The sequence below is a fragment of the Aaosphaeria arxii genome, assembly GCF_010015735.1.
Source record: "Aaosphaeria arxii CBS 175.79 unplaced genomic scaffold BU24scaffold_3, whole genome shotgun sequence".
In the NCBI taxonomy this organism is placed as follows: domain Eukaryota; kingdom Fungi; phylum Ascomycota; class Dothideomycetes; order Pleosporales; genus Aaosphaeria; species Aaosphaeria arxii.
This window is the reverse complement of record NW_022983476.1, coordinates 3,927,094-3,942,756: the sequence shown is the minus strand read 5'-3', so window position 1 is coordinate 3,942,756 and position 15,663 is coordinate 3,927,094. Positions and strand designations below refer to the sequence as shown.

The 15,663-nt window shown below is 48.3% G+C and overlaps 7 protein-coding genes across 7 annotated transcripts; 4 read left to right on the top strand and 3 right to left on the bottom strand.

Moving 5' to 3' along the window:
- Positions 1 to 419: 419 nt before the first annotated feature.
- Positions 420 to 2,604, bottom strand: BU24DRAFT_345832 (HET-domain-containing protein; the record flags this gene model as incomplete). Its single annotated transcript, XM_033523460.1, has 2 exons — positions 420 to 2,041; positions 2,226 to 2,604. 2 exons carry the CDS (start codon positions 2,602 to 2,604, stop codon positions 420 to 422), a joined length of 2,001 nt encoding a protein of 666 aa, XP_033386594.1.
- Positions 2,605 to 3,739: 1,135 nt separating this feature from the next.
- On the top strand, positions 3,740 to 4,804 carry BU24DRAFT_432689 (NAD(P)-binding protein; the record flags this gene model as incomplete). The annotated part of the gene is made up of 4 exons (XM_033529935.1): positions 3,740 to 3,860; positions 3,913 to 3,939; positions 4,022 to 4,088; positions 4,138 to 4,804. The coding sequence occupies 4 exons, from the start codon at positions 3,740 to 3,742 to the stop codon at positions 4,802 to 4,804; spliced, it is 882 nt and encodes a 293-aa protein (XP_033386593.1).
- Positions 4,805 to 4,981: 177 nt separating this feature from the next.
- Positions 4,982 to 6,089, top strand: BU24DRAFT_167720 (uncharacterized protein). The gene has a single exon (XM_033521459.1). It carries the CDS (start codon positions 5,158 to 5,160, stop codon positions 5,941 to 5,943), a length of 786 nt encoding a protein of 261 aa, XP_033386592.1. The 5' UTR covers positions 4,982 to 5,157; the 3' UTR covers positions 5,944 to 6,089.
- A 146-nt stretch (positions 6,090 to 6,235) lies between these two features.
- On the bottom strand, positions 6,236 to 7,009 carry BU24DRAFT_461205 (macro domain-like protein; the record flags this gene model as incomplete). The annotated part of the gene is made up of 1 exon (XM_033531873.1): positions 6,236 to 7,009. One exon carries the CDS (start codon positions 7,007 to 7,009, stop codon positions 6,236 to 6,238), a length of 774 nt encoding a protein of 257 aa, XP_033386591.1.
- A 1,108-nt stretch (positions 7,010 to 8,117) lies between these two features.
- Positions 8,118 to 10,047, top strand: BU24DRAFT_449739 (FAD/NAD(P)-binding domain-containing protein; the record flags this gene model as incomplete). Its single annotated transcript, XM_033530972.1, has 6 exons — positions 8,118 to 8,154; positions 8,208 to 8,365; positions 8,420 to 8,450; positions 8,505 to 8,784; positions 8,839 to 8,965; positions 9,030 to 10,047. 6 exons carry the CDS (start codon positions 8,118 to 8,120, stop codon positions 9,975 to 9,977), a joined length of 1,581 nt encoding a protein of 526 aa, XP_033386590.1. The 3' UTR covers positions 9,978 to 10,047.
- Positions 10,048 to 10,530: 483 nt separating this feature from the next.
- Positions 10,531 to 11,783, bottom strand: BU24DRAFT_440884 (uncharacterized protein; the record flags this gene model as incomplete). The annotated part of the gene is made up of 2 exons (XM_033530395.1): positions 10,531 to 11,357; positions 11,412 to 11,783. 2 exons carry the CDS (start codon positions 11,781 to 11,783, stop codon positions 10,926 to 10,928), a joined length of 804 nt encoding a protein of 267 aa, XP_033386589.1. The 3' UTR covers positions 10,531 to 10,925.
- A 1,798-nt stretch (positions 11,784 to 13,581) lies between these two features.
- BU24DRAFT_421250 (Rtt106-domain-containing protein) lies at positions 13,582 to 15,491 on the top strand. Its single transcript, XM_033527681.1, has 4 exons — positions 13,582 to 13,773; positions 13,829 to 14,161; positions 14,233 to 14,583; positions 14,659 to 15,491. The coding sequence occupies exons 1-4, from the start codon at positions 13,689 to 13,691 to the stop codon at positions 15,201 to 15,203; spliced, it is 1,314 nt and encodes a 437-aa protein (XP_033386588.1). The 5' UTR covers positions 13,582 to 13,688; the 3' UTR covers positions 15,204 to 15,491.
- The last annotated feature ends 172 nt before the right edge of the window (positions 15,492 to 15,663 follow it).

The window sequence follows — 15,663 nt, the reverse complement described above, 5'->3', positions numbered from 1 at the left end:
CAAAAGCTGTGAAGATGTCGAGATTGGCCAGACATCGTCAGTCTTATAAGAGGGCCTGCAATAATGAAACATTAATTAGGTCATTTGAATCCAGTGCGTTGGTGTTTGTCTAGAACGCCGGCTCGGAACTTTTTGTCGTGAGTATATTCTGACAGGTAATGATGGGGTTACGAGTATCCACTAAACATTTCCATAAAGCTCTTTGGTGGCTACGATGGACTCAGTTGAGTGGTGGAATCGGCGGGAATGACCCGAAGCGATATTTGGGTTGTTTCACGGCGCTGCTTGAAACGGCCGCTTGGCTTCTTCGAGGGTAGCAAGCGATATGTCGACTCGTGTGTGCATTGAGCGCAAGGACGACGTTCGATATTATTATACAACGAAAATGGACCGTATACCGTATTAAATCATTGATGCGATCAAACCATCGTCAACTCCTGCTTCTCAGCGCTTGCAAACACTTCTGTCCCCGCAGAAAAAGTGCCAAGTCGTTCCCACGCTTCCGGGTCCCGGCTCGATATACCAAGTACGAGACCCCCTATCCAGTGATCGTATAACCCAACCCCCAAACAAAGGACTGGTGTTTTGAAGTTGACAAGTTCGTCACCCGATCGTGCTCTTCGTACAGTCTTCTGCGTCTCACCCGCCGCCGTGCAAATTTCCCTCTCCACCAGGAAAGAATCGGGCAACATCTGCATCGCGCTCGTTCCTTTTATTAACAAGGTATAAGTGCAGTTACCCTCCGCTCCATGTTCGGAAGCAAGAGTAGCAGTGATGCAGGGCCCAAGTATTCTGATCGATCCAGCAGAGACTGTACCAAGGGGGTTCAGACCAGCAGGACTGATCGTCGTGGTAATGATCTTCAGCAAGGACTTGAAGTGCAAGCGTTCATCGTCGTCTGGGGCGTAGTATGTTATGGGTGCGTCCACACTAGCCCATGAAAATGTTGGGGCCCGATAGCTCTCCAAAGCGTAGGAGGTCCCTTCCCCCGTTCTCGGCAACATACTGTTCCATAGTAAGTCTGATGCGAGGTGATCAGCCCAAAGACCACCCAAGTACGAAGAACCAGTAGCTTTTTGAATTGTTTTCGCGATGCCGGATATAGCGGGTAGTTTATCGCTGGCTACGGTGAGATTGCGGTGCGAATATGTTTCAAGAATCCTTTGCCACACATCCCAAATCCCATCGTGTTTTTTATTTGTCTTCAAGGATGACAAAGCTTTAGGGATCAATGCTGGCGTGGTAGGATAATTCTTGCGTGCGGGAAGGCATTCACATCGGTACGAAGTTTTGCATTCGAAGAGCAACTCTGTTGGGGTGTAGTGCAAAACGCGAGTGCTGAGGACGTGTTCCTGAAGAGTCCACGCACGTTTAGTCAGGGGCCCAAAGGGTTTTGCGGGCTCACACTCTTCCAAGTTAGGATGGTGCTCAAGAACCAGCCTTGCACCCATGATGTGCTCTTTTCCTTTCGTATTTTCATAGCTGATCTTGACTGGTTTCCGTCTTTCTTGCAAGCAGTGGGCGCTGCCATCGCCAGAACTGGTCGCCGATATGGTGATGTGGCCATTCTCATAGATCGAACCCATTTTAGTCGACTCCGTTTCCCAATCTCTGACGGAATCTTGTATGATGCATAAAGAGTCGATCCAGAGGTAGCGAAGACCAAGTTGGCGTGTGATAATAATTGCGTCCTGGAACAAGGAAGGTAGTGCATCAAAGGGTATATTGGAGGACAGCTTTTGCCAGTTGGATTTGGTTGCGGTCAGGGTTGGTCCTTTGCCCCAACAATGGGACAGTGCTGCATATTGGGCTTTCTTTTCATGAGTGTCGATCAGACGAATGGGTCGCCCAACTCGACCAACATCTATCAGACGCTTCGGGCCTAGAACCGTCGAGGTGGACGTTCTCCTACAGGCCTCGTGCTTTGGGTTTGTCAAGCAATCTTGGATACAACGACGAGCAAAGTCGAAGGTTTCGTCCGATCCAGAGTCGATAGGGATACGGCGGGCGGCTCCCAACATGGGCCAAGGTGACCGTGCCTCTGCTCGATATCAATGCCAGCGTTCCAAAGAATTTCTTTCGACCTTTCCACAGTTGTTTGCATATGTCTCTCCGCTGCCCTTTATACAGCAGATATTTGTCCCAGTCAAGGGGTTCTCGAAGAGTAGTGGTAGAAGCGAGTTGCTAGCTAAAACAGATTTGATGAACACAGAAACAAGTCTTACCTGAGATCGCGTAAATTTCAATACTCTCATGCTTCCACTCTTCTTTGTCTAGCACAACCTTAATCGTTCCCTTCTCTTTGATCTCAACGAGGATCCGCCCGCGAAAGTCTCGCCAAACTTTGGAAAACGCATCCAGTGCCTGAGCCAGTACTTTACAGAACCTGCATCCAGACCCAGTATACGGAGGAGTTGCTGCTTTAGACAATCCAAGTGCATCTATGACCAGATTTAAAACTGCATAGTTCTTGTTCGCTGAATTGTCTTTGGGATACAAAGTGTTCGCATGCTCGCGAGGGTCCAGATTGTGGCAGCGACTACACTTCGACCGTGTTTGCGTTCGCGGACCGCCAATCTTTCGGGATGGAATTGAGCGAGGCATCTCTTCGTTTTACTGTAGTGATTTTGGTCGTTGGCTGAAGATTTACTTAAGCCATCTTTGTTGACATTACCAAAGGTTATTGACAATGACGTCGATCGTACATGGTAAGATGTTTCGGTGTTGTTGTTTCTCCTGATCCGCGGGCAGACGATGACTTGGCGAGGCTGGCCGCATTATGGATGCCGAGAACAGTCTAGCGTGTTTCAATTGGCACGCCCTTGGTGGGAAAGCAAAGTAGTTACATAGGAGAACAAGACGTTATTACGGAGTATTAGCTCTCTCGACTGCTCATTGTATATTTTATTCTTGCTGTAGGGTGCAACATGGGCAACGATGTGTCAATTGCACGTGGCGCCTTTCCTCAAATGACTGCAAGGGGACGAGCGGCTAACCTACCTCACACATGTCCCATCCAAGCGTCATGGAGAAAGATCATGTTTATTTATGAAAACCCCTCCGCAAATAACGTTTCATTCCGTTCGGATTAATGGAGTGGAAACGGTGAATTTAATATCCATATTGGAATGCACGATGGGTTTCTGCAAATTACGTTGTGATACATACCTAGGTATTGGGTAAATAAAAGGGTTAAGCTTACCATCTCTCTAAAATAAGTAGGGAGATGGTACGATTATCAACACATGACCTAAGGTTCGCCTGGGCAGCCTCACGAGCACCTTTTATGAAAATATTACCAGTATCAATATATATATTTAGCTAGGGGTAACGGGCAAGGGAAACCAGCATTCGATGCCACTCGCATATCGCGATTGTATACTAACTCTGTGAGTATTGCCCGTTCAACGCCGCTTACTCGCAAGTGTTTCCCTGCCAAACACCAACAGGCGGAAGAATGTCTCAAGAAATATATTTATCTAGAAATATGCGGCGATATCCCAAGGTTGTTCGTAGATAAAAGCTTTGTGGTAACCAGTACTAGCCAGGTTACCGTATCGCGCTAACCTCCTCGAGGGTACACAAATAACTATACGTCATACCGAAATAATCAACACCATCTTTCGGTGACGTTTCTTTTATTCTCTTACAAATTTCCCTCTGTTCTTAAGCACTTCAATCGCAGTTCTGATAGTTTTCTGCAATTTCTTGCTGAACAATCACACAACTCTTCTCCAAGATGGCCAATACCTCGGATTTGCACGCCGCGAAGCTATTCTCTGTGAAGGACTATGTCTGCGTGATCACAGGAGGCGGCTCAGGCATTGGCCTCATGTCCGCTCAAGTTTTAGCTGCCAACGGTATGGATATAAGATACAGACGATGGAACTTTGATCTCTAATACGCCCGCAGGTGCGAAAGTCTACATCACCGGTCGACGTGAGTCTACGAGCGGTTTGCCCCCGCACCTACTTAAGGAAAAGGTACCATCAATACATGAAATACTAATGCAGCGTCCCAGGTGCCGAGGCGTTGGAGAAGGCGGCAAAGGAACACAGCCCAGCCGATGGTAATGGCAAGATCATCCCGTAGGTCGTCCATTCGTCACATCTCTATACCTTTTCTGACTTCGGCAAGAATTGGCCCTTACGACGTCACCAAGAAATCAGATTTGGAGAAGCTATATGATGAACTCTCAAAAAAAGAGAAGTACATCAATTTACTAATTTGTGCGGCGGGCATCTCTGGCACCAAAGCCGAGCCGGACCAGGAATCTGCAACGTCTCTCAAGGAAAAGCTATGGAAAAACGAGACCTTCGAGAAATGGAATGAGACGTACAACACAGATGTTACTGCAGTCTACTTCTCGACAGTTGCGCTTCTTCCCCTGCTCCAGGCGGGAACAGAAAGCCACGGCCACCTGTCTGCTTCGGTCATTGTCATCTCGTCAATGTCAGGAATAATGCGCGATTCCCAAGGTCATTTCTCATACAACGCCGCGAAAGGAGGAACTGTTCACCTGACGAAGCTCATGTCTGCGGAGTTCCAGAAAGTCCGAATACGCGTCAACTCGATTGCTCCTGGATACTTCCCTAGCGAGATGACAGCAAAGGAGAGTGATGAGCGGATGAAGAGTCAGGTTCCAGATGAAAAGATACAAGAGAAAGGCCATGTTCCCATGGGAAGGGCTGGAAGCGACGAAGAAATGGCCCAGACAGTACTGTTCCTTACCAAAAACGCCTATGTAAATGGCGAGATCATTGCGGTGGATGGAGGTGTCTTGAATGTGGTCAGTGGGCGATGATCAGCACTGTGCTGAAGGCCGAATCTACTATGGAACGACTCGATGAAGCAAGGGAGGAATAATAAATCACGCACACCTGCTCTTAATAAAACGGAAGGGAAATCTGAAATAGAGGAAAGACCTCAGTTACAGGTCAAAAGAGATAGTTACCAACATGTACCGTAGTTTAGCGTATAAGCTAACCGGATCTGACATGGCGGGGCTTGAGTCTAGTGATGCCTAAGCTCGACACACCTGAAACGTCATCAGAATCTCGTCTTGCGCAAACTCCGATACAGCTCTAGCTATCTGGTCAGGCTATCAGATACTCAGAAGTTTCTCAGATACCAATCGATATCTTTGCCTGCATTGCAATGTCTAAACCAAGGCGTTATCCTGCGATGCCAGGTGGTTGTGCGTGCGACACAGTTAAATTCCGACTGGAAACGATTCCTTTGTTCGTGTACGCCTGCCACTGCACCGACTGCCAGAAGGAAACTGGGTCAGCTTTTGCGGTCTCAGCGCAAATAGAAGCAGATCTCATCAAAGTGACCAGCGAGACGAAACCCCAGATCATCTTGGAAAGGACCACCAAAGGCTTATGGAAGACGCTGGGCCAGTGCCCGAAGTGCAGGACCGTGTTATGGCGAGCTGGAAGTTGGGCACCTGGCTTGATGAATGTTTCTGTTGGATGCTTGGATCATCCAAATTATCTCCCCCCGGATATCCACTCTTTTGTTGATAACAAACTGGACTGGGTTCTCCTTCCTGAAGACGCAGTCACGGCGAAAGCGAGATTCGATCCGGAGAAGGTGTGGCCAAAGATCAGCCGCCTAAGATTGGAAGCTTTCAAAAAGAGGTACGATGCTGCCGCCGCGGAAGGCATCACCTGGTACGAAACCGAGGCCGAGGCCGAGAAGACTCCTACCGCGGAGACCCCCGAGGAACAGTTGAGTGACGAAGAATTGGACAAACGCTACGCCGAGCGCGAGAAAGAACTACAAGAAAGATTGGAGCAGCTCACTTTGAAGCTCAGCCATACGGAAAGGCCACCAGTCTCTGTGGCCGTGGAAACGAAACCATCGGAGGCTCAGACGAGTAATTCGGGAAAGCCAAACTCGCAAGTCGATGAATCGGATGCGAAAAAGTCTGAGACTTAACTTCGCTCAAACCGTGGTTTGAAAATTGTACATGCGTTGGGTCCAAAATTGGGACGTCGAAGGGTTTTGAGGGTTATCCGGAATCTAATAGCATCCTCTTGCTTGGTCATTTGGATCCGCTGAGTTAGTTAGATAGCACCAATCTCTTAGCCGCCAACATCTATTGTAAGTATGTCGGACATAGTAATCGACGAAAATGTGGAATAAATTTGAAGATAAATCAAGCACTGACTGAAGAGTGCATTTTCCAATTTGTAGTGATAAGAATGCTGATAAATCAAGATTTGTCAGCTCATCCTTCAAGATCATATGTATCCTCCACCTCCTCGCAAGGTGCGGATATCTCCCGCCAGTCCATCTTCCCCCACTTATTTTCTCCATCTTCAGCGGATGCCTCTACAAAATGCTTGATCGCAATAACCGTTTGCGCCGCCCACTTTTCCGCACCCCATAGCCCACAACCTGTCGCTAGAGGAGTCATCAAGATGCTCTTTATGCGCCTCTCATTCGTGTGTTGATCTTCGGCGATAGCGCGGTTATGTCTGTCAATCGTAGCTAGCAAAGCCCACACACACTCATAAACCACTTCCTTATCCCACCCGACGTTCTGCGGCGTCTTCATCGTGGGAAGAAGAGCCATGTACCTGCAGCCCCAACCAGGTTTGACTAGATCTGGGTGGTCAAGATCGACCATCGTGCAGCTGCTCGGTGGGGCAAATCCGCGCCACTCTCTGTACACTTTGGCTTGCGCTACGCGCGTGAGCGCATGGTAGTCGTTTCGTGGTGCGAATGCTCGAGACAATGCGTCGTCGAAGCCACCATCGAGCCGCGCGTAAGAGTTCGCGGGAGACACTATGGCGTCGAATTTGACGTCTGTCGGAAGGTATTTCAGGTTGTTGTGATGGATTGTAACCTTCACCGAGGAGGGGAGGTTGTATTTCTCCTTTGCAGCCTCGAATGCGGTAATGAACTCTGGTACCATACACAGAAGATGGATCTCGGGGATCTCGGCTGGTGGTACCGTGTCTGTGCTGATCGTAGCAGGTGAAGATACCGCAGTACCCATTTCTGGTAACGTGTGATGCTGGGACATAGATTAAAACGTATGAGCTTTATGGTAGGCCGTGGTGATGGGTTGGAGCGAAGTTCAATGATATATTGTCGCTTTGGCTGTTGCCTATCTTAAGGATACTGTTGCTTTAGTTTCAAGGCGGACTAAAATAGAGATAGATTCTGGTGAGAGGGCTGAAAGTTGCTACAATGCCCTTTAGACGCCCTTTCCACTACAGTGCTATTACAGCCCGTTGTTGCCTGAGATACAGATTTAGGCTACACGTGATATGATCGAGGTGAGACAATATGTTCAGCTGTAAACTACTGCTTATGTGCGACTATGTTGGGGCTAAGTGCTCAGTTCATGGAGGAGTACAGCCCTGCGATTCTGAACCGATGTTAACTTCCAACTACCTTGTTCCTCATAAAGAATAAGTTGTTGAGTGATTATCTAGTATGACAATTCGAAATATGATTCAGTGAGCCAAAAATGAGGCCGACCACAGTCCGACAGGCTGCCGATGTTCCCTCCAACTCGCTAAGCTCTGCCCGAAGGAGCATAATCAAGCGAATCTCGAACCAGGAACGCTGCGCGGAGTGGGCACCCTCGCTGCGCCATTATCTGATCCGACACTGATCCGATAGATAATGTGTGGGGATGCCAGCTGATGTGAGTGCTCCGATGAGGATCCTGTCGGATGAATGGGTACCTAAATGTCCCGCTTAACAAACCTCCGTATGATCGTGCAAGCCGGTAACTTTGAAGGCTGCGGTGGGTTTCATAGTTTCAGTTGGCAAACCGAATACCATTCAAAGGAGAGCTGTGTCGCTCGACATTGGACCGAAGTTTAGAATGTGATGCCCAACAACAACCAACAACAACGTAAGAACAACGCAAGGCCGGGCATAAGAGAAGAACATTGGTGTGTTAGCGTCTCGTTTCTACTGCACCCTTCCGAGCATGCCCCACTGCACTATGCTTTTCAGTGCATGGTGGATATGGACCTAATACATGTGAGTCTTGGGAAGTTTCAATTATAGATACATCGTAGGTCCCGCACTCTTGCTGCTTTTTCATATTCTATATTCTTTTCCCGCCCCAGAAGAGTACAACAAAAAGAATGGCAGAACGGAGGACGGTGGCTGTTATCGGCGCTGGTACATATCGCAAATGATCGGGACAGGACAAATGTACTAATTGCCCATTGCAGGTGCTCTTGGTCTCGTGACTATCAAAAACCTCTTGGAGGAGGGATTCGATGTGACTGGATTTGAGCGCAATGCCTATGTTGGTGGCCTCTGGCAGTATACGGAGGATGACAAGACTTCGGTATTGCAAAGTACCATCGTTAATGTTTCGAAGGAACGGGTGAGCGGGCGACCATTTGGTTAGACTTGGGAAGGTACTAATGATTCCACAAAGGGCTGCTTCACTGATCTCCCTTTTCAAGAAGGTCGGTAAACACATTGGCTGTCTTCGCTCAAAAGTGGTGCTAAGTCAATAGCAGGTGTCCGCACACATCCCACAGCCGCAGAAGTCCAGCAATACCTCTTGCAATATGTGAAACATTTCAATCTTGCTTCACGAATCCAACTGAACACCTCAATCAAGAATGTGACATACTCTGACGAGCACCAGAAATGGGCTGTTCATATTGAAGGCTCAGACCCTATCTTCTTCGACAAGGTCGTTATGGCTACCGGCATCAATACCGTTGCCAGTATTCCGAACGTGAAAAACATTGACCTTTTTGAGGGTCGGTGCATACATTCTCGATTCTTCAAAAGGTTCGTAATGGTCACCCCTGATATACAGGATACAAACGCTAACATGTGTTTCAGGCCAGAAGAATTCGAGGGCAGGAAAGTCCTCGTTGTCGGCTTCGGCAACACTGCCGCAGACACCGCAACACAGCTAGTAGGCAACGCCTCCAAAATTTACCTATCACATCGCCACGGCGGAGTCATCGTTAGTTATTCCATATTCCTATCTGCCGACCTCATTGGAAATGGCATGCATTGATTCCATACAGCTACCCCGGAAGCAAAACAATCAGTCAATAGACCACGGCCTAAATTATCGCAAGCAAACTATTTCGGATACCCTCTGGTACTATGCTCCTGGAGTTGCCGAATACATCTTCAACACGTTTTTAGCAAAAATGCAGAACAAATCATTTACAATCCGCCCTGAATGGGGACTTTCCCCTGCACCTTCGATGAAGCAGTCGATCCCCATAATCTCCGACGTCCTCGTGGATGGCTTTGAAAAGGGCGACATCGAATCCGTTGCCGGGTTGGAGAAGGTAACTGGCCCAAATCAGGTCGAGTTAAGTGATGGCACAAAACTTGACGTCGACACCATCATATACTGCACAGGCTACAAAATCGACTACTCCCTCCTCGAACCGAAATACGATCCCACGACACGCACCACGCAGAAATGGTCCGAAGCCCATGGTTCTAACGGCAAGCCACTGCCACGCTTGTACAGGAACGTTTTCTCACTAGAGAAGCCCGAGTCACTGGCGTTCATGGGTACGGTCGCATTTCCGAGCCCTGCTTTTCAAACGTACGATATCGCTTCCATGGCGTTGGCGCAGATCTGGAAAGGTAATTCGAACCTGCCTGGTCGGCATGAGATGATCGATGATGTAGACGCACACCATGAATGGGTGTGCGGCATGGCGAAAGATGGGAGTGTCTATCCTGGTATTGTGAAGGGTGGGGAGTGGATGCGATGGGCGAATGATGCTGCTGGAACGGGAATCAATGAGAACTTGGGGTATAGATGGAAAGGGTGGGTGTTCTGGTTGCGGAATAGGAGTTTATGCCAAATGATTATGGGTGGGATATACAGTCCCCACGTTTTTAGGTTGTTCGAAGGGAAGAGGAAAAGGTGGGAGGGGGCGAGGAAGGCGATTGAAAAGGTTAACAGAGACAATGGCTTGTATGGGTTAGTCAAGGACAAGAATAATTAGAGAAAGATGAACTTCTTTGGATAGGGACGTTTCGCTTTAGATAATTGCGAGACTGCCATAACATAGTCACCTTGTTCTGTTGAGTAAGATTTTCCTTAATGCATGATTCTTTGTCCAGTGCTATTGCTTCCCCAGGTTTTCATGAGTGCGTGGTGAAGCTTCAGTGACACTAGCAATAGTTGAACAGGCCCCGTATTTGTATTTTAGACCAAAGCGTTCTTCCCACAGCTATGCATAAACTTAGCCAGCCGTGCCAGCGCATGCTCGGCATTTCCAAACACGAAGTGCCATTGTGGAGGATCTACGTTCTCTCGCTAAATGAAAAGAGTGTCCCTTGTATCGACGACACGTTGCTTCCAAATAGTTTCTCAAGGTTAGCTCGAGCAGTTTCAATGTACATGTCTGAAGTTGATGACATCGGTGAAGCTGAGACATTTGTCTTCTTGTTGGCGAACCCCAGAGGCGTTTTGCGAGGTGCAACGCATGCTTGACCTCGGGAATGATAAGGGATGGGTCACGAAGGATTATTGAATTTCATCAAGTTTCCAGTAGGGTTCATTATGAATACGTAGGTAATGATCTAATACAACAAGAACAGAACAAACATCCCGGCGTCCAACACTTGGAATAGCCGATTCTAAGATTCATGAACGAGCGACAAGGTCTAGAACCCACCCGGGACTGACAAACAACTAGGCCGGCTAGAAGTGTCCAGTCTACGGTAACGAAGGTCGGTATTGTAGCGCGTACAATTTTCGAGTTGAACAAAATATTCGCCGAGGATCGCACCTGCGCGCGACGATAATTATGTCTGCAAGTAAAGGAACACACTCGTAGAGACGTAAGATAATTGCAGCGAACCACCAACACCCGAAAATGCCCAGAACTTTGCGTTTACTGTTAAGAGCATCAAAGAAACAAGAAAAATAGCAAGATCGGCTTAGATAGTTAAACCGCGTTCATCTTGCCGAATTCTGCGTTAACGTCTTCTGTCTTCATCGTCAGACCATTCGCGTCCTGGCGGCGGCACTTCATCATGTCTGCAATGCCGACAGCAGCGATTACGAATGCAACAATCATGAAGGGAATCATAACGGCCCGGCCTGCTTGTTCGATGTCGCACTGTCTCGAATAATCTTCCCATACCATCTTCGCACCCTCCACGGTCTTCAGTTCGCAACTCCAGGTTTCAAGATCGAATGTGCCAATATTGTACCGCACACCTTCTCCGGGGCGGTCAGCCTTGCGAATGACATAGCCCTCGAAGAAATGCGATGTCGACTTATGCGTGACAAATATCGATACCAACGAGAATAGTACCATGATGCTGTTGGTAAAATGAAGGAACATGATGTTGCGTCGAAAGGAGTATGTTTGTGTCTATTTAACAAAGTCAGTGTTGGCCGAGGAAAGTGGTGCTGTGGTATGACATACTCTTTTGCCTTCTTTCCAATCCATGACAACAAAAACTGCGTGTCCAGAACCGACGAAGATGCTGATAGCGGCTGCCACAACTGCCAGTTTTGCTGGTGCAGTATACAGCATCCTTGGTAATGCTGCAAGTATAGTAGAATCCACATCGGCATCCTCAGTCTCGAACACAAAACCCGTGTTCTCGTTGTCTTCAATGAAGTTGAGTGTCATGGCCTTCAGTCCAATAACGCCGGTGGAAAGGATGACCAGAGCAACCAAGAAAGTGATGTAGAGCGCGCGAGAGATATGATATCTCTTCTCAGTGTCCACGCGCTGATTGAAAACTGGTTTTGGCCTCAAGAAAGAGGGGAGCTTCTCGGCGAGTTTGGCCATCTTGTTCGCTGGCTGTTCCATGATAATTCTTATTCACCGCGCCTTTCCCAGATCGTAAGTAGTATTTTGAGCGGAGAGCCTTGGAAAATTCGCAAGACAAGAAGGAAAAAAAGCGCCCAAGGCGCGAAGGCGTATTTAGTGTGTTGAACGTTGGCCCGCAAACGTCTCTAACCACGATGATTTGATGTCGGAGGAATCCTTCCTGAAGCGGGAAACCCAGAATGACTTTCGATCGGAAATTGTGGAACAAGGCATTCGAGAAGGCGACTAGTAAATAAAACAGACGGACACAAGACAGCGATAGTATCACGAAGCACGCGTGGATAAGTACTCAATTGTCATCTCCAGACATGGAGTGCGCAGAACAAGGATAGCATCCATATCTGATGCGGCTGGGCCTAATGCTGTGATACTGCAGGAACTGGCATAGGGCTGCCATTCGCTGCCGTGCATAGATAACCTGTTCCACAATGGCCCATTTTCAGTGAGGTTTCTATGCGCAAGCAACGGCAAAACGGTGTAAATGGCTGCCAACTGTTGTTGAAACTGGTAGTGTAAGATAATCGCAACGTGCACGGTCACCCAGGACTCAATTAGATCGAGAACCGCTCGACGCGAAGAACCTCTCTTCGAAGCTTAGATTGCCCTATTAAGCTTGCTTGCTTGCTTGAAGCTGCCGAGTGCTATATTCGCGGAGCTAAGGTCGACGTATCATACACTCCGTATTGTGCAGTGCGTGAAGGTGAAGATGTCGATTCAGCACGGCTAGCGATGCTCGATCTACCAGCAACCATACCCCACACTGATCAAACCATCAGCCACCAAGGCATAAGTTCTCTCCATGTACCGTCTGCCGGTAGAATACACAACTCGATCGGCTGTTTGTGCCGCGATATTTTTGTGTTGTTGATAGTGAACATCGCCTATACATGGTCAGAGCAGTCCTTTTCGGAAGTGCTGGCTCCCACACCCCACGCATGAGAGCTTCGATCACGGTTCGCGTGGGCTTGAGCATATACTTCAACCAGGTGCTTGGAATTTCCGCAATGATATAGCTGATTCCTGCATCATAGAAGCAACAGCTTCACAGAAGTCAGAGAAACCAGCCGTACGTACCGAAGGACAAAGCCATTGCAGATGGTACTGTGCAAGAGTTCCGTCACATCGAAAGAGTCAATGGCCAAATGGTTTCAGTGCATGTGTAGTTCGCCCAGCAAAAGGTATTGCGCGACAATGGGTTAGCTCGTTTCTGTGGTTGCGACAAATGATTTCCGTTGCATGTTGGATATTAACTATAATACCTCTTTTTCCATACAATCGAGACTGCTCCACTGCAATCTTTTATGAAGGCGGGGCCGAATAGTATACTGAGTATCTCGGCGTCTGCAGATGTGACATGGACGCAACTACTTCAGGTGGATTCCATCGCCGATATCGTCTGACAGGTGGCCTTCTCTACTCATTGATATTCTATCCGGTGGAGTATTGTTAGCTACAACACTCATCTTCAGTAATATCCCATGCCTTTGGTGAATCATAGCTTCACCATCTCAGAAAGCCATACTTGCGATTCAAGCAGCAATTGTGTCATACTGAAAAAAGCAGACGATGAACCAGCAAGTTAGTATTGTTCCTCGAAAGAAATCTCGATCGTGAACTATGATATTTGGCGGTGAAGAGTGAAGAGTGAAGAGTGACGTACAAAGTAGGAGGAGGTACCAGGAGGTGGTTCCACAATGCGCTAAACGAAAGCCCACGCGACTCACGGCCCGACGCGTTCGCCGCCGCCGCCGCCTCCCCCGAACTTTCACCAGAAGCCCATCAACCGGAAGTTTGTACATCTTCGCTGTCCATTACGCAACACCGCCCAACTACCTGTCTAGATACTAGATACTTCCCTACAGAATGGCGGGATCGGCACATCCGGAAGAGATTGATATCGCCTTCTCAGGGAATCCTGAGCTGCGCAAACGAGTCCATGCTGCTATCGGTTGGTCTCTCTGATCGAGAAAAGAATCAGACTCATGAACTCATTACATTGATAGATCAAAACCCCAAGCACAGTACCCTCTTTCGCGACATATCAACCTACATTCTAAATCGAACTTCTCAAAGTGTACCCGAGCCTGCATCAAAGAAGCGCAAATTGGACAACAGCAACGGTAACAATGGCGTACAAAACGGCACAGCAAAAGGGGCAGACACGGCAAATCTCCTCAGTGCATCCACCACAGCATGGAAGACATATACGGGCGTGAGCTTCTCGATACCACAACGCAAGAAATTGACTTTGGAGTTGGTGTCTGGCAAAGGAGGGGGCGTAAGGGGTATTGGCGCTGATGGGAAGGTGGAGTTTGGGATTGCTTGGAAGGATGTTGGTAAGGTCATGCTATTTTTGCGCAAGCCTTGGTCTTTCATTCGATCTATATGCTGACATTGCCCGCGGCAGATCAGATATTCTGTCTTCCCGTGCCGGAGAAGGCAAAGCGACAACACAATTTCATCGTACTGCCTGTTTACGGCGACGGTGTGAACCCTCTTCCAGAAGATCGGAAGGATGCACCACCACCTGACCCAATCCTCTGGACTTTCGAGGAAGCATCGGGGAAGAATATAATCGAGGGAGAGGATCCTGGTCCACGTCCAATCGCATCTGCCATAAATGAGAGTGTCAAGTCAGCTGGCATCAGAAAGCAAGTTGTTTTCCCAGACCCAGAGGAGTTTGTGAGTGCGATCGTTCAAAGCCATCGCAAAGGTGAAAAGGGATATCATGTGAAAGCACATAGGGGTAGCAAAGAAGGTAGGCTATGGCCTTTCACAAGGCTCCTTGCGATTTCGTAATTGCGAATTCGTACTAACACATGCATTACACTAGGCTATCTATTCTTCACCTCTATAGGCATTCTATACGGCTTCAAAAAACCGCTGTTGTTCTTCGACTTCGCCGCGATTACCTCGATATCGTATACGAACGTCCTCCGCAATACCTTCAATCTTGTCGTCCAATCTGTCGACCAAGAATTTGAATTCAGCATGATTGATCAGGAAGACTATCCGGGTATCACCGAATATGTGCAAAAGCACGGGTTGCAGGATGCTAGCATGGCCGCGGCCAGAAGAGCCCAGAAACTCAACATCAACCCCCCGGCGGACAATGAGAATGGAGTTGCTGGTGGGGCCGACGAGGAATCGGAATTGACCAAGGCCGAGAGGTTGTTACAAGACGAGGAAGATGAAGATGAGGAGGATTACGAGCCACCCGCAAGCGATGCAGAGAGTGAAGGGAGCGGAAGTGACGACAGTGATGACGAGGACGAGGAAGACGGAGAGGACTATGATGAGGGCGAGGAGTATGAGGAAGGATATGAAGAGGGTGAAGGAGAGGGAGAAGAAATGGAGGGCCACAATGAGCGGTACTGATTGCTCGGCCTTTTCCGCCCCGACTCGACTTGGGCCCTGGTGGTTTACATACATTTCTTGAAGATACCTTTTCCATTTGGATCACATCTCACATTCCATTTTCCTTCACAGTTCCATCGGGATTATTATGAAACCGCTTAAGTCATATTTTGTGCCAATCATGCCAAGTGCGGTAGATTGGAGATCTACAAGCGGCTGAATGCGTCGCCTGTACTGAGCCATTGCTCGCAATTTACCTGGCCCTCCTACCCCAGATTCTTTTGAGTGCCCTGGACGCCTCATTTGGCCCTCCAACAGCCTGGTTTAATCTTCACCAGGTGCCATTTAGATATATACACAAGCACTCCCGCATGTTTCCATGATGTCCATACCTTTTCACTGCCGCACAAGATTTCACCTTTGCCCCTTGTACCTCTATCTTGCATTGCATTTTCCGTCGCTTCGAGCGCTTTGTCCTGAG

Coding starts and splice junctions, on each gene's coding strand:
- BU24DRAFT_421250 (XM_033527681.1), top strand. CDS start 13,689: ATGGCGGGATCGGCACATCCGGAAGAGATTGATATCGCCTTCTCAGGG. Junction 14,162..14,232: donor GATTGCTTGGAAGGATGTTG/GTAAGGTCATGC, acceptor TGCCCGCGGCAG/ATCAGATATTCTGTCTTCCC. Junction 14,584..14,658: donor ACATAGGGGTAGCAAAGAAG/GTAGGCTATGGC, acceptor GCATTACACTAG/GCTATCTATTCTTCACCTCT.
- BU24DRAFT_167720 (XM_033521459.1), top strand. CDS start 5,158: ATGTCTAAACCAAGGCGTTATCCTGCGATGCCAGGTGGTTGTGCGTGC.